This window comes from Trichomycterus rosablanca, chromosome 8 (genome assembly GCF_030014385.1).
Source record: "Trichomycterus rosablanca isolate fTriRos1 chromosome 8, fTriRos1.hap1, whole genome shotgun sequence".
NCBI classification, from domain to species: domain Eukaryota; kingdom Metazoa; phylum Chordata; class Actinopteri; order Siluriformes; family Trichomycteridae; genus Trichomycterus; species Trichomycterus rosablanca.
Genome location: NC_085995.1, coordinates 30108892 through 30134437, shown reverse-complemented (window position 1 = coordinate 30134437; position 25546 = coordinate 30108892). Strand labels below are relative to the sequence as shown.

At 40.3% G+C, this 25546-nt stretch overlaps 1 protein-coding gene across 4 annotated transcripts in view; it reads left to right on the top strand.

Moving 5' to 3' along the window:
* The window catches only part of atp8a1 (ATPase phospholipid transporting 8A1), a 164516-nt gene that overhangs the window by 70493 nt on the left and 68477 nt on the right, over positions 1 to 25546 (top strand). For 3 of the 4 annotated variants that reach the window (XM_063000679.1, XM_063000681.1, XM_063000682.1), the window contains 9 exons: positions 3282 to 3326; positions 12441 to 12513; positions 13929 to 14034; positions 15640 to 15722; positions 17909 to 17958; positions 18568 to 18637; positions 18939 to 19023; positions 20196 to 20335; positions 23344 to 23482. In XM_063000679.1, coding sequence (XP_062856749.1) covers positions 3282 to 3326; positions 12441 to 12513; positions 13929 to 14034; positions 15640 to 15722; positions 17909 to 17958; positions 18568 to 18637; positions 18939 to 19023; positions 20196 to 20335; positions 23344 to 23482 — 791 coding nt within the window. The remainder of the gene's footprint in view (positions 1 to 3281; positions 3327 to 12440; positions 12514 to 13928; positions 14035 to 15639; positions 15723 to 17908; positions 17959 to 18567; positions 18638 to 18938; positions 19024 to 20195; positions 20336 to 23343; positions 23483 to 25546) is intronic. The other variant, XM_063000680.1, reaches the window with a different exon arrangement.

The window sequence follows — 25546 nt, the reverse complement described above, 5'->3', positions numbered from 1 at the left end:
GTTGAGCCCTGCTGCTATATTATTATTGCTTCCTGTTCTGGTTCTGGTTATTTGGCTTTTAAAGAATCGTCCAATTAGTGCAGGGATTCTTGATTTGGGTTTTTTGTGAAAACGATGTATTAACACACAACCCCAGTTTCCATCATAAATAATGTGATTTATAATGACAGGAAATTCAGGCTATGTTTTTTTTCTTATATAATACTTGCATAGCAATAAAACAGTTTGGTGTACTAAATTTTCAACTTTGCAACAACAGCTTTGTGAGGGCACTTCTCTGTACCAGCATGACTGTGCCCTTGTGCACAAAGCAAGGTCTATAAAGACATGAAGAAAAGCTTGGTTTAAAGAAACCTCAGCCCCACTGAACAGCTTTGGAATGAACCGGAACATTAATTGGGGGGTTCCTTGACCAACATCAGTGACCAGCCATACAAATGCCCTTTTGACTGGATGGGCACAAATTCCTACAGACTTTCTGCTTGTGAGAAGCCTTCTCAGAAAAGTGGCTGTTACCTTGGTGCACAACAAAGCCAGCTTCTTAACACTGGTTTAACTGGACTCTTCCTCAACACTAATGCTCGATCTTTTAGACATCCAATTACTCAAATGCGTCAACCTCACCCATTTATTTTTCCACCGCCTTTTTTACTGCGCATAGACAATGTAGATATAAATATATGTGCATTAATGTATGCAGATCTGTTATAATTTTTCATTCTGTAGGTGGATTCATCTTTAATGTGTCTATTTCCAGCAGTCATTTGCTAAACAGGCAGGTGAAGGCCTGCTCATTCTTCCTCATGCATATTGATGCTGCCATTTTTATCAGCTTCTAAAATGCAGATGCTCTTTTGATGATGGATTTTTTTTACACCTTCAGACAGAACGTCCTATTGAATCCCAAACTGATCCTCTTTAGAGAAAAGAAGAGCAAGAGAGAATATTATCATATGACAAATGAGAATATGCAATAGGTGGTGAGGTTTAACATCTTTGCTGTTGCAGAGAAGAACCACAGACTAGCACCTGGAACCCCTTGTGGGTAAGAACCTGTGTAGTCGCAAGCTGCTGTATCATACCAGCCATCAGTGGACTCTCAAAGAGCAGTACGCATAGTACTCTATGCTCTTAAGTGTACAACCCATGCTTAGAGTAAATAGCATCCCCATCCAACCCTACCTTCCTCAGACATGGACAGTTTTGTCTGTTTGATGCTGAGGCCAGGTTAGGTGCAAAACTTAACTTGCTATGGTGATCTGAAATTTAAGCCAACCACCATGCACCAGTCTTCTTTAAAATTTTCTAGAACTTAAATAGTTAAAGATTTTGCTTATAACAGTATGTTCTTCCATATATTATGCTTTGATTTATTCAGTTTAGAAGATGCAGTCCGTTGAACTACATTGCTGGTTGTGTGGCGCTAACAGAACTTATCACATACTGTTGGGACATGACACACTCACACATTCTCACACATCTATAATTACACAGAACAGTAGATAAAGAAAATCCCTGTGGGTGAAAATGTTAATTAATTTGGCAAGAAGCTGTGTGTAGTTTGAACCTTGGTGCCAGAATTTTTCCACTTCATAGGGGTGTTGAAGCGACAAACTCACTTTGTTTTTTTGTAGACAGGGCTAAAGAGGGGCATCAACCCAGCATCAGGACTGGTTCTGCTCCTTTGTCCTACAAAATGACCTCCAGTGGGCTAATGGTGTGCATGTTTCTGACCAAGCTATGACCAACTTGGACCAACATTTTTTTCTATTTTATTTATGGATTTCATTTCTTTTTCTCCTTATTTAGTTCAGCTAATTAGTCTTCCGCTGCTGGTGGCCCTGATTGGGTATATTCGCCTGACACAGTCCACCAACCCACCTTTATCTGCCCACACTTTGGTGGATTTGTCTCACATGCTGATCTCCACATTCCCCCACTTCTTCACAGGTACTTCTGGTTACCAATCAGGGTCCTTACACAGCGTTGACGACCCCACACTTTTATTAGTCTGGTCTTTTCCCACACAGCAGACTTTAGTGGCCAATTGTGTCTACTGCAGGCTAAGGGGCACCCAGCTGACTGGAGGCAGAGGTGAGATTTTAACTCTGGGAGATTAGAATCCCAGCGCTGGTGCACTAGCGGAATATCCCGCTTCTCCTCCTGGGCACATTTCTTTTTGCAAAATAATGCAACTTGGTGTTTATGTATTAATTCTGATCAGCCTAATCACAGTATATTGATCTTGTCATCTTGAAATCTTTGTAAAACTTATTCATGGCTGAATTGGTTAATCGGACTAACACGAAGCATTGTTGCACTTCAGTGTATTTCACAGGACCATTTAGCTTTTCTTGCCCCCATTCAAACACAACATGACATGTGTCTGATCACTTGGACAGGTCGGTGTCCACTCTCATCACACTTAACTTTAGTTCCCTATGTACTTCATAGACAGCTGGAGTGACAGCACTGGCTCTGTGCCCTGGTATTCTAGAAGCAAAGGTCTTTACCTTTTCTCAGTATGTTCTCATAAGTTATTATAAGTTATAAGCTTATTTTATCTATTTATATATTTTTCTGCCTCTGTAAAGTGGCCTTGGGTAACTTATTATTTGAATTATTATTTCTATTATTATTATTATAGTTTTTAAAACCTGCATTGAACTGCACTGAATCAGTAATGAGAATAAGGTCAAAGCTGTTATAATAATAATAGTTATTATTTGTCACATAAATATACACATGCGCAACACAGTTCTTTTTCTGCGTATCCCGACTATTGTTTAGAAGATGGGGTCAGAGCTCAGGGTCAGACATTGTACTGGTGGCTGCATGGCAAAGCCATTAAACCTTCCGATTTATAGCTTAAAGCTCTACTGACTAGGCTACCGCTGCCCCCAGATACTTTCATTTAATCTGCTTGATTAGCTGTTGATTGTGACTTCTGCTGTTCAAATAATGCTGGCGCATTAGATAGGCATAACAGACTAGGGCTGTTCTAACATAGATATTCTTTTATTGCCACTGATTTTAGTGAGCACAATTCGCAGACGATGAGTCCAGCGAAAATGAAACTCGTCATGGATAAAGCACAATTGTGCCTACTAAAATCTGTGGCATACATACATTTTGTATTTTACTGAATGGTACCCCCCAATGAGATTTCAGTATAGATGCTGTTTTTGCTCTGACAGGAATGCCCTGTACATCTGCCCCATCCTTTCTGATCTGTATATGTGTTTACCATCTTTTTTTTGTTTCTTTACTGCACCCAACAGTCACAGGTATGAAGTGGAGGATTGTAGTTTTGCCGAGGAGGACTGGTAAGCTCAGTTCTGCGTGACCCCTATGTTTTGGCTTCGTCATGTGTTCTTACCCTGTGTGTTGTGTGAAATGTAGTATGAATGCCCTGTTATTATAATGTAACTAGTCAGTCGGAGTCGGTGGCATGGCATCACTCAATGTGCTTTAAGGTGTCTGAATTGATGTCTCCTGAAGTAGTTTGTCTTTTGTTTGTTCTGTGGTGTTTTTGCTCCTGTGTTCCTCTTACATAGTTCTCAATAGTTGTCAATGTTCTGTATTAAGTGGTTATTCGCATGAGGAAAGATGCTGTTAGTATGTGTTAGTATGAGAGGAAAGAGTCTTTTCCTCCAGTCTCCGAGTCTCGGTTTCAGCCGGTGAGGCATTACTTCTGGATTAAGTGAATGAGCCGCAATCTGCCGACTTCAGTGATGTTTAGATTTGATCGACACACGTTGGCTCCTGTACAATAATTCAGTTCCAAACGCACTTACTCACTGATAAATCCTGCTCTTTCAGAGTTGAGATTTTAAAGATGATTTTAAAGCCTTCCTAGCATACAGTTTCCAAATCGATTTCCATATTAAGCACTAAAGTAGAAGCACTGAGCTGTGAATGCACTGCATGCACTGAGCTGTGAATGATGTCTGTGGAACACTAAGGTAATGAGTAAGTGCAAATGCGAGATTGTGCATTTGAATGCGCTACTGTGGCAGATTGCATTAAGCTTGTGATCATGTAAGCAGACTGCAGGCCATCCAGATCTGTGAACCACATCAGCAGCAGTGTCTGTTCCTGTACAGATATCTGCCCTGCTGGGCTGCTGCTCATTATCAGTGTGATCACCGGGTCAGGCAGCGCAGCATTGTGAATCACGTCACAGGTTAGATAATCACCTCACTGCTCTGTTTGGCATGAATTGTGAGGCTGTGTTCACATTTATAGCCTCTGTCTGAATAATACAATCCAATGGCTTTTGTGAAGCAGTCCACAACGTTGTCGTGGTGGGGCTTAAACCAGTGACCTTTTGATTAACAGAACGGGGGGATTTGTGATTTTTTTTCCTTTTTCCTTCTAGTCGTATCTAATTCCCCAGCTTTAATTTTCATCATTGACCACTTCTTTTCATGTCATTGTGAATGTGTGTGTGTTTGCCCTGTGATGGAACTGGTGACCGGTTTAGGGTGTTTCCTACATTTTGCCCAGTAAACTGGACCCACCGCAACCCTGAATAGGCTAAAGCGGTGGTAAAACAAACAATGAACTAATTAATAAATGAATATTGGTATAAATCCCAGACAACCTAAACCAGATGTGTCAAAGTCAAGGCCACATTCGGCCACAGGTGCAATTTTATCAGGCCCGCCAATAAACTACAAGTACCAGAATGCATTGCAACAGGTAGCATGCCATATCCTGCACGCCCAGCTGCACCTTACCCTTCTCTTTTGCAGATTCATTCAAGGTAAATTATGCTCATGTAGCCTACCTGAATATATTTTCTTTTTGCTCTTTATCCAATATCCTGTTTATCCTGTTTAATGTTGACCCTGTTTGGCCCTCAACATAGTCCGTTTTTTAATTTTGGCCCTCTGTGATTGAGTTTGACACCCCTGACCTAAACAAACCTAATACAGAGGTTTGTTGAATTGAAATGTATAAATGTTGCTTAACAGTGAGATGCTGTAAGTAAAATAGCTTTTTTTTGGACCGTATAGAGTCAGATTTTGAGGTTTGATAAAACCTGACAACACTGACTTATGAGAATATACTGTATAAGCAGAAAGCTTTATTTTTAAAGGATAATGTTCTGTTGAAGTGCTTCATTACGCATTATTCCACAGCAGTAATTTATCAGTACAGAAAAATTGCTGTAACCTAATAATAGCCATCAGAGAACTGGAAAATGTTGAGTAGTATCTTATATATAAGTTCACTCTCACATTGAGGAACTGCAGGCTATACATCACATCACCATGATCAATAGTGTTTCTAAAAATGCTACAGCCTGCAATGTGTAAATTCAATTTGCTTGTGCATGTCAGGATGCTTTGTACCAGATATTAATCTAATACAAACGTTTATATCCTGAATCATGACTTACACTTTGTGTGAAGGTGTTTTTGTCATGCAAAAGCTCCCAGCTCACTGAGTTTTGATGGCTTTTGTGCTGCACCAGCTTTCATTTAATCACCTTTGGAGTGGCACAGTGGCTCAGTGGGTAGAACTGCGCCTCACAGCAAGAAGGCCCTGGGTTTGATTCCAGGTGGAGCGGTCTGCGTTCTTTCTGTGTGAGTTTGCATGTTCTCCCTGTGTCTGTGTGGGTTTCCTCTGGGAGCTCCAGTTTCCTCCCACAGTACAAATATGTGCAAGTGAATTGGAGATACAAAATTGTCTGTGTTAGTCATTGAAATTGAACTTTACATTTACATTTTCAGCATTTAGCAGACGCTTTTATCCAAAGCGACTTACACAATGAGCGGAACACGATGAGCAATTGAGGGTTAAGGGCCTTGCTCAGGGACCCAACAGTGGCAACTTGGTGGTGGCGGGGCTTGAACCGGCAACCTTCTGTTTACTAGTCTAGTACCTTAACCACTGAGCTATCACTGGCCCTGAACTGATGAATCTTGTGTAACTACCTGTGCTGTAATGAATATTGGCATGTTCCTACACCCTCTTAGGATGTATAATGGCATAATAAAATATAATGACAATGAGACTAACATTGACATCAGGAATAACATTATGACCACTGACAGGTAAAGTGAATAACACCGATTATCTCTTCATCACAGCACCTGTTAGTGGGTGGGATATATTAGGCAGCAAGTGAACATTTTATCCTCAAAGTTGATGTGTTAGAAGCAGGAAAAATGGGCAAGTGTAAGGATTTGAGCGGGTTTGACAAGGGCCAAATTGTGATGGCTAGACGACTGGGTCAGAGCATCTCCAAAACTGCAGCACTTGTGGGGTGTTTCCAGTCTGCTGTGGTCAGTATTTAACAAAAGTGGTCCAAGGAAGGAACAGTGGTAAACCGGCAACAGGGTCATGGACGACCAAGGCTCATTGATGCACGTGAGGAGCGAAGGCTGACCTGTGTGGTCCAGTCCAACAAACGAGCTACTGTAGCTCAAATTGAAAAAAAAAGTTAATGTTCTGATGGAAAGGTGTCAGAATACACAGTGCAGCGCAGTTTGTTGTGTATGGGGCAGCACAAGTAGGACCAACACAATATTAGGAAGGTGGCCATGGTCTTTGCATGGTCTCCCTGTGTCTGTGTGAACCCTGAAATTACATACAGTACATGGACATGTCAGTAACAGAGTATATGCGGTGGATAGGGTTCAGACGCAAAGCTGCTTGTGGACTTGGCTTCTACAAATACGTGCTTTACGTGCTTTATCAGGTAGAAATATCAGTAGAACAGGTAGCACTGTAGTAATCTCACTGTCGGAACTACTCGCACTACTGCTTTATGTCAGAAACACAGTGGGTTCTGCACACATGAATGAAATGCAGTTGGGATTTTTGTGTATGACTGATTTCTGTCATTATCTACAGTGTGTCTGTGTGCTGCACTGACTGTGTATTTCTCAGCTTGAATGTGACAGTTGTGCTGTGTTCATGAAGCATGTGTTTTCCCATAGCTTTCTGGGTTTGGAGTCCTCACCTGTTGTGTGCATGTTGAATGTTGTTGACTTCTAATTAATTCAGTGCTTCCTTAAGTGGGACGCAGGGTACGGTGGCTCAGTGGGTAGCACCGTCGCTTCACAGCAAGAAGATCCTGGGTTTGATCCCCAGGTGGGGCGGTCCCGGTCCTTTCTGTGTGGAGTTTGCATGTTCTCCCCGTGTCCGCATGGGTTTCCTCCGGGTGCTCCGGTTTCCTCCCACAGTCCAAAGACATGCAAGTGAGGTGAATTGGAGACACAAAATTGTCCATGACTGTGTTCGATATAACCTTGTGAACTGATGAACCTTGTGTAATGAGTAACTACCATTTCTGTCATGAATGTAACCAAAGTGTAAAACATGGCGTTAAAATCCTAATAAACAAACAATAAACAAATCTTTCTTAAGTAGGGCACAGGGTACGGTGGCTCGGTGGGTAGCACTGCCGCCTCACAGCAAGATTCCCAGGTGGTGCTGTCCAGGTCCTTTCTGTTTGGAGTTTGCATGTTCTTCCTGTGTTTGTGTGGGTTTCCTCCGGCATCTCCAGTTTTCTCCCACAGTCCAAAGACATGCAAGTGAGGTGAATTGGAGATACAAAGTTGTCCATGACTGTGTTTGATATTAAAGACGTGAACTGATGAATCTTGTGTAACCAGCTATTACCTGTTCAGTTATGAATGTAACCAAAGTGTGTAAAACATGATGTTAAAATCCTAATAAACAAGTAATTGGGATGCAGAGCTTTTGTAGGGGCAGCAAGGAAAATGAGGCATGTTTGACCACTGCTAGCAAAAGATGGACACGTTTGCGAGCAAGCTCCAGCTAAACGTACAGCAGAGGAGTCTTCACCAGCTCAAAGCAATGAATGCTGTTATACAGTCAACATTTAAGATACATTCATTATGCATGTCACTTGTTTTGTTCAGTAAGATGTTGCAGGTTTGTATGAATTACAGTGTTTAAAATTATTTCCAGTGGATTTATAGGCGTGTGTCGGAATTGGGGTCTGGGGCTCTAAAATATTCTAATCTACAAAGGGGCACTGCAGATAAAGTTTGTGAACTATTAAATTAATTAATGCTTTGATACCAACTGATTTGGTAGGATAACTTCTGTTTGTTTAGTATGTGTGTGCATGGTTTGTTATATGGTGTGAGTAAAAGCAGAATATTCCAGTATGTGTCCTTCTTAAAAGCTAATAAAAGACAGGAAATTAGAATCTGGTGGTGTAGAGATGCAGAGTCGAAATCCTATGAGCATGACCAATTTGATTTGTGTTCTTGCCTTTCTCTGGATCAGTTTCTCCTACAGTGTTTCTGTTATGATTCTCAGACACAGTCTCTGGCTTTGCTTCCTGTTAGAGGACATTTTAAATACATTTAGTTTACACTCGTTTTTGCCTAACTTTAACCATGCAGCAGAACACTGCTGTTATAATCAGATGGAAAACTACACTGTATGGACAAAATTTTGCAGACACTTGGTGTAATTATTGGATTTGTGTGTTTCAGCGACAATAATTGCAAACAGCTGTATTATAAATTTATATATACATTTATATAAGGATATTATATTCTTTTAACTTAACAGCGACAGTTTAGGGAAGGCACTTTCCTGTTTTAGCATGACTGTGTCCTTGTGTACAAAGCAAGGTCTATAAAGGCATGAAGAAAATCTTGGTTTAAAGAAACTCCATTGGCCTGCACAGTCCTGACCTAACAGCTTTTTTTTTTTTTCCAGTTTTTCCCCCCAATTTTCTCCCCTAATTTAGTCGTATCCAGTTACCCTGATGGCGTTACGCTTCACTTCTACCGATACAATTCTCCACTGCTGAGGAGCTTCGCAACTTACACACGCCCCCTCCGACATGTGTGCAGTACCGACTGCCTCTTTTCACACCCTGATCAGCATTATTCCATAACTCTGTGCAGACGCAATCAATCAGCCAGCAGAGGTCGTAATTGCACCAGTTATGAGGAACCCTGGTCCGGCTTATCCCACCCTGTGAACAGCCAATTGTTGTTCATGCAAGCTGCCCAGCCCTGACGAATGGCAGAGCTGAGATTTGATATGATGTATTCAAAATCCTAGCTTTGGTGTGCTAGCGTGTTTTACCGCTGCGTCACATGAGCGGCATGAATCCTATATTTGAAAAGCTAATGATGTTCAGTTTTTGTTTCAGCTTCTATTCAGTTTTGTGTGTTTTTTTGGGTGGCATTTAGTAACTATTCTGTATCCTGTAAGCAAATCAACCCCGTTATGATTCTGTTGTAGAATCGGCCCCGTTATGATTCTGTTGTAGAATCGGCCCCGTTATGATTCTATTGTAGAATCGGCCCCGTTATGATTCTGTTGTGGAATCGGCCCTGTTATGATTCTGTTGTAGAATCGGCCCCGTTATGATTCTGTTGTAGAATCGGCCCCGTTATGATTCTGTTGTAGAATCGGCCCCGTTATGATTCTGTTGTAGAATCGGCCCCGTTATGATTCTGTTGTAGAATCGGCGTTATGATTCTGTTGTGGAATCGGCCCCGTTATGATTCTGTTGTGGAATCGGCCGTTATGATTCCGGTGTGGAATCGGCCCCGTTATGATTCCGGTGTGGAATCGGCCCCGGTATGATTCCGGTGTGGAATCGGCCCCGTTATGATTCCGTTGTGGAATCGGCCCCGTTATGATTCCGTTGTGGAATCGGCCCCGTTATGATTCCGGTGTGGAATCGGCCCCGTTATGATTCCGGTGTGGAATCGGCCCCGTTATGATTCCGTTGTGGAATCGGCCCCGTTATGATTCCGTTGTGGAATCGGCCCCGTTATGATTCCGGTGTGGAATCGGCCCCGTTATGATTCCGGTGTGGAATCGGCCCCGTTATGATTCCGGTGTAGAATCGGCCCCGTTATGATTCCGGTGTAGAATCGGCCCCGTTATGATTCCGGTGTAGAATCGGCCCTGTTATGATTCCTTTATGATGCCAGTCAATAAATTGTCATCAGAGGCATTCAACCAGCCAATAAATCTTCTAATCAAATTGTCAATATTTTTTAGTAATCCAGTTATTATATAGGTAATGTAAACATTAAGTAATAGCATTTACAGTTTTTTTCTGACTGATGCTCCTGCAGTTCCTGCAGCCACTGTTTTATCACACATTTCGGATTTTAAAAAATGTGTCTGATTTAGGCTATATAAGGTCTTTATAAATTATTAATGGAGGTGCAATGTAGTCATTAAACAGCTGTTGGCTTTGGAATAAGGGGGTTTTATACCGTTTATTCCTGCTCAGTACTGCAGTATTTTAAGACCTTACACACTCCTTTTAGAAGAGATATAACAGTGATAGAAAACTAGGAAACTGGAAAATGGTGCTCTAAAAAAAAACGCCTGTTCAGTAGTATCCTATAAATAACTCCACTATCACACTGATGAAGTACAGGCTATACATCATAGAGCGCAAGATCAATAGTGTTTCTAAAAATGCTACACCCTGCAATGTGTAAATTGAGTTTGCTTGTACATGTTGGATGCTTTGCACCAGATATTAATCTAATACAAGTGTTATTTTTGTTGCTCCATTTTTCTCAGCTCATTGAGTTTTAATACCTTTTGTGCTGCATCTGCTTTCTGTAAAATCCACCATAGGTTTTCTATAGGATTTAAATATAAAGACTGAGAAAAGGACACTTCTGGCTATTCCAGGACTGATCCTTTAATCAAGCTTTGGTTGACTTGGAAGAATGCTTGGGATCATTTTCTTGCTGGAAAGTCCAGTTATCACCATGGTTCTGTTTTAACACAGAAGCCAGAACATTCCTCCTTAAAATGTCTTGGTATTTCTGTGAATCCTGGATGGCAGTCATACGGTAAAGATTGCCAGTTCCTGCAGCAGAAAAAAATCCCCATCATCAGTGACCCACTCACATGTTTGGCCATATTATGCTGGTCATAAGCCTTGTCTTGTTGTGGCAGACAAACCACTGATCCATATCATCAAAGAGTTTTCATTTTGATTTGCCACTCCATAGAACTGTGTCCTAGAACTCTGCAGGCCTATGCAAAATACATTTAGTGTATTCCAGTCAACCATTCCTCTGTTTTTTGGTCAAGAGTGGTGTGCGATGGAGAGCCCAACCATGTAGACCTTGCTTGTTTAGTGATCTGCTTATAGTTGCCACTGACATGTGTCCCAGCCTTTATCAGGTCATGCTGTAAGTCCGTCAAACTAGTATACCTTATGTAATAAAAGAAATGATGGGAGTACCAAGCCACACCCCACCTTCTAAAAACTTTGTCAACCTTATATGAAACAGAAACTTGACATGCCACGTATATAGCCGTAATCGTGCTGACGTGGCAATAAATCCCAGCTATCATCATCATCATGCTGTAAGTCTGTTGCAGTAACAGGTAGGGATGTAACGATTCACCACAATACAGTTAATAACCGATTAAAAAATTCCACGATTCAAATCAATCTGACATGTAAAATGAATCAATATTCACTTTAAACAGCAGAGGGCACTGGTGCTATACACCTCGCCTTGTTGACGTCGCTGGCGCTATACGCCTGGTTGCCAAATTCAGGGTTTTTAAGCCAACTTGGGCTTAATTCAAAGTTGTTTTGCATAGTTTGTACCTACCTCAGAAATAAAAGGGCATTCATTATTTAGATAAATAAAAGATAAGCGCAAATACAGTATTTTCTTTTCTTTTTTTAAGAGAAATAATAAAAGGAAACTGTCATCATTTGGGAGTTTTTCAAAGTCTGTTACCCTAGTCGTGTTTTTAGTTGCTTTACACTTCGCCATCTTGGACATTTTGACTAAGCGATTGCTAAATGAATTGCTGTAGGATTGCTAGTCTAACAGACTTTTCTGTGGTGTTGTGTGCTGACAATGTTTGATGTATGTGTTTATGTATTGGGTGCATTTTGTCCCTTTGGGGATTCTATAATCAATGAAAAAGTGTTCTTCTCTACATACGTGATCATCTCTCTGTAGTCTGTGCTGCGCTTTAAAAGAACAAACCAGTAAAGTATTATACTCCCAATAGTTTTCTATGTACAGTTACACTTGGTTACACAAGGACTGCCTCATAGTACAAATTAACCAGTAAACGTGGAGCACTTGAATGTTACGCTAATGAAAAACATCAAATCACTAAACACAAACCTGAACTTTTGAATTTACAGCAAATTGTATATTACGCGTGAAATGGCTCTTTTCACAGCTGTAAATTAGATAGGGCCTAATGTATAATTTTGACATGGCAGTATCAACAAAATACTGCTACTTTAAAATTTGTTTTGAAATATTTAAAGTTATACTTACACACATCTTTGTAAACAAGAATGTTATTAAAATTGTGGTTTTTGCCAGAAATTCCTCCAGTAGAAAGCTCAGTACCATGTCAGGCTTCTTTATGATCTATTTACGATCTTATATATTTTTTCTCTCTCTTGCCTGCAGTCACAGCTCTCAGTCGATGGAGGAAGCAGGATTTAATGACCCCAGCTTACTGGAAAACCTCCAAAGCAATCATGTAAGTACTGTAAGGGCCTCACAACTGCTTAGCTGTGCTCAATGAGCCAGAGTTTGGGACAGAACCAGTCGCCATATGTGAGCCGCTTCCCAGAACTAATACCTTCTTATATCTACTGTGTCACTGATAACAGTGGTGTTATTCCTGTTTAGCACAGAGTGGGGCTTTAGGTACAATTGAAAGAAAATGAAAGCAAATGAAATGTATGAGTGTAAAAATCAGTCAAATTGAAAAAAGAATCTTGATGAATTCGGGAACTTTAATTATTTTAAATGTAACCTTTATGTCCAAAGAAATCCAGTCCCATAAACATGATGATAACTGAACCTTGTTCTGGCTGCCTTCGTGTTTTCCGTGGCGTCACGGTGGCTAAGTTGGTAGCACTGTCGCCTCACAGCAAGAAGGTCTGGGTTCGATCCCTAGGTGGGGCGGTCTGGGTCCTTTCTGTGTGGAGTTCTCCTCGTGTCCGTGTGGGTTTTCTCCAGGTGCTCCGGTTTGCTCCCACAGTCCAAAGACATGCAAGTGAGGTGAATTGGAGATATTAAATTGTCCAAGACTGTGTTCGATATAACCTTGTGAACTGATGAACCTTGTGTAATGAGTAACTACCGTTTCTGTCATGAATGTAACCAATAAACTAATAAACAAACAAAACAAACCTTCATGTTTCCCTCACTAAATTAAAATATGAAGTGTCATTCATTTATCCATGATTTTGCTACAGTAACTTTAAATGACAGAATTCTGTAAAGCCCTGGTGTATTAATGTAACCTGGCTTTTGTGGTAAGCCTTCAGTTTAGATCAAACGCGGTCCTCTCGATAACCTTCCTCATCCTTTCCTATCCTGCCTTTGATATTTTTTATTCAGTCTGCTTTGTTCTCTTACACAATTATCCATCAAAGAGCAAACTCAAGGACACACGTTATAAAAGTACCTTAATTCTATTTACAAAGAACAATAAGTCTGTTGTGGAAAACATTACATGGGTTGAAGCCTGCAGACTGACATTTGTTCTTACTTAATGTTATTCTGGTTTAAGAGTGAATAAACTTTGACAGTGTCAGTCAGTGTATACCTGAGCTTTAATGCTCACTTTAACTGCCGGGACATGGACTCCACGGGACATCTGAAGGAGCTGTGTGGTATCTGTTACCAGGACATTACCAGCAGGTCCTTCAGCTTCTGTACATCGCAAGGAGGATTTTCCTTGTCGCCTGCACGAACCCTTCACTTCAATCTCACTATAGTGAACTAAACAACTTCATATTAATGGTTATGGGTTTTAAAATAGAATATCCTAAACGATCACATAGTTTTGGCCATATGGTAAACATATACTACAGTGTGTGGTGTATTTTCTAGAGTGCCTAGCTGTGTAAAAGCCTGTTTAAACAAACTGTGTTTCTCTTACAGCCCACCGCTCCTGTGATCATGGACTTCATGACTATGATGGCGATCTGTCACACAGCCGTTCCTGAACGCACTGATGACGCAATCACCTACCAGGCTGCCTCTCCAGGTCTGCCCTCCAGATTTAATCACACTGATCAGTCAGTAAATCACAGAATGATGTATTTATTAACAACCTTCCAGTCAAAATAGCGATGAATTATCCCTTCAATAATTTGTCATAAAAGCTCCCATTTAATAAATCCAGTTAATGTTTTAGTTGAAGAATTGGTCCGTCTGTGGGGTGAAAACAGTTCCATTATGATTTTTCTATAGTGTCAGCCCTGTTATGTTTGTTATAGAATGATCTCTATTATGTTTTTTCTATAGAGTCAGCCCTGTTATGATTTTTCTATAGAGTCATCCCTGTTATGGTTTCTCTATAGAGTCAGCCCCGTTATGTTTGTTATAGAATGATCTCTGTTATGATTTTTCTATAGTCAGCCCTGTTATGTTTGTTATAGAATGATCTCTGTTATGATTTTTCTATAGTCAGCCCTGTTATGTTTTTTCTATCGAGTCAGCCCCGTTATGTTTGTTATAGAATGATCTCTATTATTTACATTTTACATTTACATTTTCAGCATTTAGCAGACGCTTTTATGCAAAGCGACTTACACAATGAGCAGAACACGATGAGCAATTGAGGATCAAGGGCCTTGCTCAGGGACCCAACAGTGGCAACTTGGTGGTGGCGGGGCTTGAACCGGCAACCTTCTGTTTACTAGTCCAGTACCTTACCCACTGAGCTATTATGATTTTTCTATAGTCAGCCCCGTTATGTTTGTTATAGAATGATCTCTTATGTTTTTTTTATCGAGTCAGCCCTGTTATGTTTGTTATAGAATGATCTCTATTATGATTTTTCTATAGTCAGCCCTGTTATGATTTTTCTATAGTCAGCCCTGTTATGTTTGTTATAGAATGATCTCCATTATGATTTTTCTATAGAGTCAGCCCTGTTATGTTTGTTATACAGTATTATGATTTCTCTATAGAGTCAGCCCTGTTATGGTTTTTCTATAGAGTCAGCCCTGTTATGGTTTTTCTATAGTCAGCCCTGTTATGGTTTTTCTATAGTCAGCCCTGTTATGGTTTTTCTATAGAGTCAGCCGTTATTTTTGTTATACTGTAGAATAATCTCTATTATGATTTCTCTATAGAGTCAGCCCTGTTATGGTTTTTCTATAGAGTCAGCCCTGTTATGGTTTTTCTATAGAGTCAGCCCTGTTATGGTTTTTCTATAGAGTCAGCCCTGTTATGGTTTTTCTATAGTCAGCCCTGTTATGGTTTTTCTATAGAGTCAGCCCTGTTATGGTTTTTCTATAGAGTCAGCCCTGTTATGGTTTTTCTATAGAGTCAGCCCTGTTATGGTTTTTCTATAGAGTCAGCCCTGTTATGGTTTTTTTATAGAGTCAGCTTTGTTATGATTCTGTTATAAAATCAGCCCCGTTATGATTCTGTTATAAAATCAGCCATATATAATAACCCATAAAGAATCCCTCTTCAGAATGAATGTATATGATATCACCCAGTTCGTTTCTGGAATAATAAGATGCACATATAGATTTGATGTTCAGGTCTACACATATTTTGAATTAACACTTGATGCCTGATTAGCATGACTACTGATCCTAGAACCTATGTCCTGACCTGCTCTGTTTTTCCTCTCCAGATGAAGGAGCTCTGGTTCGTGCAGCATGCAACCTTGGCTTTGTTTTCAGCGCCAGGACTCCAGACAGCGTCATTATCGAGGCGGTGAGTGCACAGGACGTGCTGTCAAAGCCACAAGGCTGCTTTCAGTTTACATCTACTCACAGGTTCTGTTTAACACACCTGCTGATTGGTGGATGGATTGGTTAAAAGCATTCTGTGGAAACTTGCAGCAGAAGAAAATATCTTTATTTTTGGATGATACATTGTGCTTATTGTAGAGATTCTGTCTGTCGATTTTATTCAGTGCTGGTGTTTAGTGCTGGGATACCAGTCCCTACGTCTTATCCTTTGCAGTTCTTTTTCTCCTTTTTTCATTTCCTTGACTTTTCATCGTCATTGAGGGCAGTGACACCAGTGAGCTCGTCTTTATTGCATTTTGGCTGGTATCTGATGATTCTGATGATTTTGCTGTCTCATTGTAGCCCATTAGTTTCAGGGTTTGATGGTTTCTCTGTTCTGTGATGCTTTTCTGCTTAACGCAGTTGTAAACAAAGAGGATATTTGAGTTACTCCAGTCCCCTGTAAACCACACTGTTCATTCTGTTTTTTACAAGATGTTTTCTCCCATTAATTAATACCTTTATTGTTGGGCTAGTGGTGGGTGAATATAACACATATGGCTGGGGTAAGAGACCCAAGTGATTTTGATAAGGGCCAAATCATTATGGCCAGCCACAAATCGCCAGCAGGTTCTTAGGAGGCCAAAACTCATTGATGCCAGAGAACGTGAAGGCTGTTCTGTTTCATACAGACCAACAAAAGAGCTACTATGGCTCAAATTGCAGATAATTTTAACACTGCTAATGAGGTAAATGTGTATGGGACTGAGTAGTCGTGGACCAGTCAAAGTGGCCATGCCCCTATTGAAAGCATCTGTAAATGGGCAGTGGCAGATGTAGTCTAGTGCAGTGGTCCCCAACCTCCGGGCTATTTATTAAAGGGCCGCAGTTTTCACTGCTTCTGTTTCGGGTGTTATTGTCTTATTGTCACCCCTAGGTGGGAGCAGCGTCTCGTTGCAGCGAAAAAAGCTAATTTTACAATATTATTAAAACCTGCCCTTCCCCGCCGGTCCGTGAAATAATATCTTATATGAAACCGGTCCGTGGTGCAAAAAAGGTTGGGAAACGCTGGTCTAGCGGTTAAGATACTGGACTAGTAATCAAAAGGTTGCTGGTTTAGGCCCCACCACTGCCAGGTTGTCACTGTTGGGCCCTTGAGCAAGGCCCTTAACCCTAAATCGCTTAGACAGTATACTGTCACAGTACTGTAAGTCGCTTTGGATAAAAGCACCTGCTAAATGTCTAAAATGTAAAATGTAAATGTGGGCACACAACAGTCATAGCAATGGATTAGAGTTGAGTAGTTTGATGCATCCTGTTTGATCCAATCTCATATGGACAAGATGGCACTAGGATGCACTGTACAATCCACTGCGCAATGTACAGATTTTAAAGGACCTGCTGGTACTGTCCTATTACCAGATACCATAGGACTCTTACAGGTGTCTTGTGGAGTCTGTCTCAGCAAGTCAAAACTGGGTTTACAGCATATTAGGCCGGTAGTCTTAAGTTTTTACTTATCAGTGTACATTTTACTGTCTTTTTAATAAACTTTACACATTTTAACTGATGCTAATGTTAAGAAAAAAACGACTTTTTGCTTGTACCTGATGGGTGATGTCGACCACTTACACTTACGCAAACAAACGTTTGATTAAACTGCAATAAACCAAAAATGCCACGAGGCAGAATGCGAAAACTATTGTTAATGAACGTCTTGTAAATAAGACACTGTTTTAAAAACATTTTCAAATATTTTATATAGTACATTATTTCATATATTTTAACATTTATTTTTATGTGATTTGTTTTGTGTGGTTTTTTTATTTTTATTTATTTTTTTTTTTTTTTGACCGATGTAAAGTTGCATAATTTGATGTTGGTCACATTTTATTTATTTATTTATTTATTTATTTTTAAACAAAACAGCATTAAGATAATGGAAATTAAAACGACAGATCACCTTTACATACAATTTAAATATAAAATGACAAAACTATGTAAAATAATTTGAAATGTACAAGTCAATGTATAAATAATGTAAAATATAATTATAATAAATAATACACTGCATTTATTTGAAATATGGCTTACTACCTGAATAGCATATATAGCATATCTTAGGTTAATAAGTTTCTCTTTTTTATTTTCTCTCTCTTTCTCTCTCAGCTTGGTGAGGAGGAGAGGTTTGAGCTGCTGCATGTGTTGGAATTCACAAGGTACAGTTGTATTTAAATGCACTGTTCATATATTGGCAGAATGGTTGCAAAGCAGGTAGAACCTGCGGACTTTGGTTTTGTATGTTCTCCCCATATCCATGTGGGTTTTTTTCCCAACTTCACAACACATGTATTTAGGTGGATTGACTTCTTCAAACTGGGACAGTGGTAGCCTAGTATGTAGAGTTTTGGGCTATCAACCCGGAAGATTGTTGGTTTGAATTCAGGCTCTGCTATGCATTTGGGTTCTTGAGCAAGGCTCTTAACCCTCTCGGCTCCAAGGATGCTGTACAGTGGCTGACCCTGCGCTCTGGGGAAAAAGAATTTAGTTGTACTGTACTCATGTACATATGACATATAAAGGCGTTCTTTTAAATTGCCTGCAAGTGAACGACTGAGTGAACGACGTGTGATTCTCAGTCTTTTTAGAACATGCATTGGATCCACTATGACCCAGATCGGAAAGAAATGGTTGATGAAGATTAATAAAGGAATATCTCTTTAATTCCTTGTCCGAAGAAGAAAATAATCACGTCATTTGAGTTTAGGTAGAGTGTTTTTGTTTTTTTTATTACACTGCTGGTTGATTATTGTTCTTTTATTCCTCAGTGCCAGGAAGAGGATGTCGGTCATCATGCGCACACAATCTGGAAAGATCCGTCTCTACTGTAAAGGAGCTGTGAGTATCTGTCTGTCACCATGGAAACAGAGTGCTGCAAACCACTGGCTGCCCTGCCAGTAGTGGTTTTCTAAACGCAAGCACATGGACGCGCATGCAGAATCACAAACCTTTGTCTCAGGCTTGAGCGTGACTGTTTTATTTATACACTGCCGGTGATGGCTTCGGCTCCAGTCCAGACCTGTGGGTGTGAGAGCAGCTATACATGAACACAGTGTTATAGATGCATTGATCAAATCACGGGTGGGTGATGCGTGTATACATAAATAATCAGTGCTGAAATTGATTCTGTCTTTTACAGGACACAGTCATCTATGACCGCTTGGCAGACAACTCCAGATTTAAGGATATCACACTGAAACATCTGGAGCAGTTTGCTACAGAGGGTAATAACTAACACACGCAAACCTTTTCGGGGCATAAATCATCTACTATGATGTGGTACCACACTGTAGCATTGCAGTCATCGTTAGCCTTTCTGGTAGTTATCCTGTATACAGTCTGCCCCCTTGTGTGTGAATACAGAATAGCAAGATTAACATTTTCATTCATGTTAGATCAAGAATAAGTAAGCATTGTTCAAGGGTAATAGTGATAAATAATGATTAATTAGTGTATAGTTCCTGCATAGTCCTAAGGTGGGCTAAATTGGCGTTTAGATCTACAGTATATCTTTATTTTCTTGCTTTAGGTGACTTTAAGGTTAGTGGTAAAATGCCAAAGTTGATGAACAACTGGACCGATTTCCCTGTCCATGTCGGGCTGAGTCAGCTTTTTGTCCATGTCGAGTCAACACCTGATTGGCTAAATAAGGGTTTGAAAGCTACTATAATCCCTAATAATCTAAATGTTGTTCATCTGCTTGGGTAGCACTGTCGCCTCACAGCAAGGCGGTCCTGGGTTCGATTCCCCGGGTGGGGTGGTCCGGCTCTTTTCTGTGTGGAGTTTGCATGTTCTCTCCGTGTCTGTGTAGGTTTCCTCTGGGAGCTCCAGTTTCCTCCCACAGTCCAAAGACATGCAAGTGAGGTGAATTGGAGATACTAAATTGTCAATGACGGTGTTTGACATTAAACTTGTGAACTGATGAATCTTGTGTAATGAGTAACTACCACTTCAGTCATGAATGTAACCAAAGTGTAAAACATGACGTTAAAATCCTAATAATATTTACATATACATTACAAAATTCTTTTTTTTTTTTTTTTTTTTTGCATATCCCAGCTCGTTTGGAAGCTGGGTTTAGAGCGCAGGGTCAGCCATTGTATGGTGCCCAAGGACCTTGCTCAAGGGCCCTACAGTGGCTGCGTGGCAGATCTGGGATTCACATTCTCAGCCTCTTGTTTGATAGCCCAAAGCTCTACCCACTAGGTCACCACTGTCCCAGATGGTTTTGTCCATGTCAGACTAGCAGTTGGCTAACACTAACACTGACTTGGCTAAATAGGGGTGTGACGGCTACGATCATCTCTTACTAATTTAATAAGTCACTAAATAAATGTACTATTATGCATGTAAAACCATATACAATTTCTGAAAGTGTGTGCGTGTTTATCTGTAGGTTTGCGTACGCTGTGTTTTGCCGTGGCAGACGTATCAGAATCAGTATATCAGCAGTGGCAGGAGGTTTATCATCGAGCCTGCACCTCCCTGCAGAACAGAGCGCTCAAAATGGAAGAAAGTTATGAGCTCATTGAAAAGGTCAGCGCCATCACACACCCACAAATGTACACACACGTACAACAATCAGTGTTCCTTTTCAGTACTGCCATTCTACTCAGTTTTGTAAAGTCCGTTTAAAGTTCATACTGTCTTCATTAATGCCGTACACACTGCCGTTATGTAGAAGAGGGAAAACTTTGTAGTGCTTTGTAAGCATTAGAATGAGCTAAGAGAAGCTGTCGATGTGTTGAGGGTGCACCTAAATCTAACATCTTCATTCATGAGTGCCTGAAATGTTTTAAACCTTCTTTTATATTCGTTTGGATGTTTTTATTGCAGTCTGTAAATATAATTCATTCCTCCCTACCGACCATGTCCTCCCTCCTCTTAAGATCACGTCAGACCTGAGATTAAAAACTGAAACGGTCTGAATTGCTTGTGCCAGTCACGGACTGTCTGTAGTTACGCAATCACACCAGCAGGGGGCTGTAAGGCATAAGCTCAGATCAGTAAGTTCCTACCTGTATGGGGTATAATGGCTCTATCCAAGCAATGCATTAAAAGCACTGCGGCGTGATGCTGCAGGTGCCAGAATGGGGGCCACACTGCAGTGGGTCCAGGGGATCTGGGTTCCATCCTGAACTAAGGTCAGTGTTTGTGAGACGTTTGGGCTGCCCTCTGTATTGTGGGTTCACTTCATGTACTTTGATTTTCTCAACCTGCTTACACAAAATCACTTTATTTGCAACTTTCAGTCTTGTGAGTATGTGATGCCCTGATGTGCCATCCAGGGTGTATTCCCACCTTGCACCCAATGCTTGGCAACCCTGACCAAAATGAGGCCACTAGTAAAAATAAAGCTCTGAAACCAAACTGAAATTCTCAACGTAAGACTAACATTTGCAATCCGTAAATAAATATTTTGTATTATTCCTCCAAACATATATATTTTTTAATTTAAGGGGTTCACTCAAGGGTTTGGTCATTGCTCTGGCGCCTTTGAAAAGATTGCGGTTGCGCTAAAGGTCAGCGGCTTGTTAAGAAAAACATTCAAACAGCCACACAGCACTTTACTCTCTTCTGCGCTGTTGCTCTTGCTCTTTGCCTTTTCTCTGTCTCAGACATGCTCAGACAGCCAGGCCAGTGTGGTCAGCGCTTGACCGTAATTCTGCTAAACACTCCGTACTCCTCTCTCCCTGATCCCACATCCTCGCCCAGCTCTGAGGGCACACAGGGTCAGCTGAGTAAAGTAAAACACTCCTGCATCTGGAGTCTGAGAAATCTGCTCTGTACTCCTAGAGCACTCTTGTTTATGATAATGTCTTCAGTGACACTGGGATTGTAAACAAAGAGGTTAGCAATAACCCCACACATTTTTTGTATTGTTAATACTTGGTGTATGTTGTTGGCACTGCAGTTTATATTACATTTGTAATGTAACAACTAATTAGGGTGAAGAAGTAGTTTGATTCAGACACTTTAATCTGCTGCGCTGAAGCAAATGTTAGCAATACTAATTCCTTTCTTTGAGCTTTACTTGCTGGTGCTACCACAGCTAGCAGTCCTTACTACTCCTAGTCCTTACCATTCCTAGTTAGAGGACGCTAACAACAATTCCATTGTGACAAGTCACAATTTATACGACTCCAGTCAATGGCTTGAAAAAGTGTTTCTGTGAACCTAAGATCAAATAAAGTGTTTTACTTGTTTCTCTAAACTCTATCTACACATAGTCAGATTGTGCTCATGGTTTTGTAACAGGGTATCCCACAAGCTTATGGTCAGGTTTCCTCATGCTTCTGACCACAAAGAAAAAATATATATAAATAAATTTTTTATATTTTTTAAAAGTATTTTAAATAACTAAAACAAATACTTATTTTCTCATTTGTATACTGACTAATATGGTATCAATTTAACTTTTGTTTTCAGTCGAACTTAAGCATTTATCTGTGATCTGAAAATGGTGTCTATACCAGATGCCGCATTTGACACACACGATTAACACACTCATACCTTGTAAAAAGGGAAGCTCCCCCACTCTGTGATACCTGCCGAATACGTGTTTCTATCAAACACTGACCAAAGCAATACCTAAGACTATGAGAAAAATTCTTAATCAAGTTGAGATAAAAACAATCCTCAATTTCTTAAAAGGAATTGGTCTAAAAGAACACATCTAAAGAACAACATGTAAGAACAACATTTGACAAGGACTATAGACTGACAGATGAGAATTTCCTACCCTTCCTGTTGTGAATATAACCACTGTGTAAGCATGGTGTTAAACATCTAAATAACAAAACAAAAAAGGTGGTGGCTGACGGTCACTATCATTGGGAATGTCTACATGTATTTGGTCTTTGACTTTGTTGATCAGGTTCATGCACAGTTTTGTTGAGCTATACTTGTGTTCAGAATCAAATCTGGTGCTGTGCTGAGTCAGTCTTGTACAGAGTATTTTTCTTCTAGAAGGAAAATGTGTGTAGAAGGAGTATCTGTCTAGAATTGGAGTCCTCCAATTGAAATTTAAATTGATTAGAGACAGTGTGGAAAGCAACACACTTGAATCCACAAAGATCCACAATTTACACTAGTTATCATAACTACTACAGCCTTGGTAATTTTAAAATGGCTTGGCTCAACCTTTAGTTTGCCTTATGGCTAAATTGGACTTTAGGGCAGGCCTCTGAATATCTCTGAGTGGCCCAGCAAAAACCCAGACGTAAACTCCATTGAATACCTGTAGAGAGATTCAAAGACAGCAGTTCACAGATGTGGACTTGTCATGACAAATGGGATAATCTGCCCAAATTCATGTATACATAGCTTGTAAAGACATAACTTTGGTCATTAGCTAGGAACTTTTTGTCTTGGTTAACATTTAATTTCATCATTCATTGCAGAGTGATTCCACTAAGCCTATTTTTTTACACAATACAGCAAAACTAAACCCATCCTGTTTTACCTTGCGTCGCTCTAGTATTGTCTGATTTAATGTGGTGAGTGTGAGTTGACTGAGCCATGCTTTTCAATCTCTGCTGTAGAATCTGCAGCTGCTGGGGGCCACCGCGATCGAGGACAAGCTGCAGGATCGAGTTCCTGAAACCATTGAGACTCTAATGAAGGCTGACATTAAGATCTGGATCCTGACCGGCGACAAGCAGGAGACCGCCATCAATATAGGTGAGCCGAGTTCCTGTATGTACACAAAAACAACTAATCCCGTCAGTCTCCACTCTCAGGTGTGCAGTGTGTGTTCTTCTCTTTTGGAAAAGGCTGAATGTGGTATTGTAGAACACACACCACACACCACATCTCCTCAGTCCTCAGACCACCTTTCTTCAGGTGAGGCTGGTGTGATTGGTCAGAACAGCGGACTGTTGTGAGGCTGGACATTAAACAGCCAGCAGTGCAGGAGCTGAGCCAAACAGAGCGGAATCAGTGGCCACCTAGCAGCTCTGCTCTCAATCAGGTCTTTGTGCTGAGCAGCTGCACGCTACAGCTTTTTCAACCCGACATGCTGCGCTGCACCCGACTACTTTTACAGCCTGTTTGCTCGCCCGTACCTGTAAAAAACCTTTTTACATTTTATGAGTTACCCTGCATTTTTAACTGTGCTACCAGTTATTAATATCACACAGCTTCCTGGTGTTTTATCTTGGTTTATTGGGTGCAGATAGTTAAACCATATACTGTTGTACCAAAGCATTAGGACCACTTGTCTAATGTGCTGTCAAAACAGCTTTAACATAGGCTCCACAAGACACCTGGTTTCAGCAGGTTTTTCAACTTTAGGTACATACGTATAATATATATTGCTAGGTGGATCATCCTACAATGCATCCTGGCTCACTCTGGTATGCTTGGTCCCTGAACAAAAACGGTAACCAAATTTGCATGGGTACTTGATAACAATACGGGTCCCTAGGCAATGAAAAAAACTACTAAAGATTGGATTCTGATTCAACAACATACCTCACCATAGGGTACCATAAAATAGACATTAGAAACTTGTTGTATTAGTTGCTAGTCTTTGATAAACAAGGACAAGCTGCATCCTTCAGCAGAGTGAACTCACTATATTTTCTACTATTTGGTGGATTGATGGTAAAAGAACCAGAACCAGGTGCACCTTATGGTGCTCAAACTTTCCCATATCCCAGGATGATAATGCCCTCAATACACTACTGAAATTATGCTAAAATTGTGATGAACACCAGGATAAAGTCAAGTGGCTACCTTGGTCTCTCCATTTACCTAATTTAAACAATATTGAACCGCTATTGGAAGTTTCGGTTTGTCAAGTAAATGAACCAAATGCCCCGCAATCCTGCCAATTACCCATCACAATTAAACACATACCCTAAATACCAAAGGGAAAGACAAAAATTCTCCATAGCTGGAACAATGAAAGACATTTTTAACCTTGGAAAAACAGAAAAACTTTTGAACTTCATTACAATTACTAAATTAGGAATATACATATAATATCAGAGACTACGTAATGGATACAAAGCACCCACAATAAACCTTTCCTGCCATGAATGTAACTCATGAGTAAACACAGCGTTGACAGACAGACAGACAGACAGACAGACAGACAGACAGACAGACAGACAGACAGACAGCTTTTACAGAACATTCAGGAATTAGGACAACATTTTGGGTAGTTTTAAAGCTGTTGTGGAGGTAAACAGTAAAGGTAGTTCTTAAAGTAGGTTTTCGATATTACTTTGTTATACTTTTATGGGATACTGGTTTGTCCTTCTTCTGAAGCTACCATGTGAAAGCTATTCTTATTTTGAGGAAGCTTATATAAGCCAAATGTGGTAACAAATAGGTTAACTGGTATGCAAATCATACATGCTTTAGATCTATGTGCAACCCAGTTTTTTTTTTTTTTTTCGGCTCCTGTAATCAGTGGACAGTGGATCATTCTGGTCTGCATACTTTTTCTTATTAGGCACAGTTTTTACACTGGAAGCCCTTCCTGATGCAGCTCTCCTACTTTCAGGTTCCAGGCTTGGAACCGGCACTGAGAGCAGTGCGCCTCTCAATGGCTAGTCTGTTAAGCCATTCCCACCCCTGACATAGTCAATCATGTTTATGTAGACGCCAACCAAGCACAATAATCAAATTGTTTTAGTGTTTTAGATTTACCATGCATTTACTTTCAGGTATTTTTGTGGGTAAAAATGCTGAATAATTCAAAAATGAAAAAGAAAACCAAAACAATGAAATCTAAAA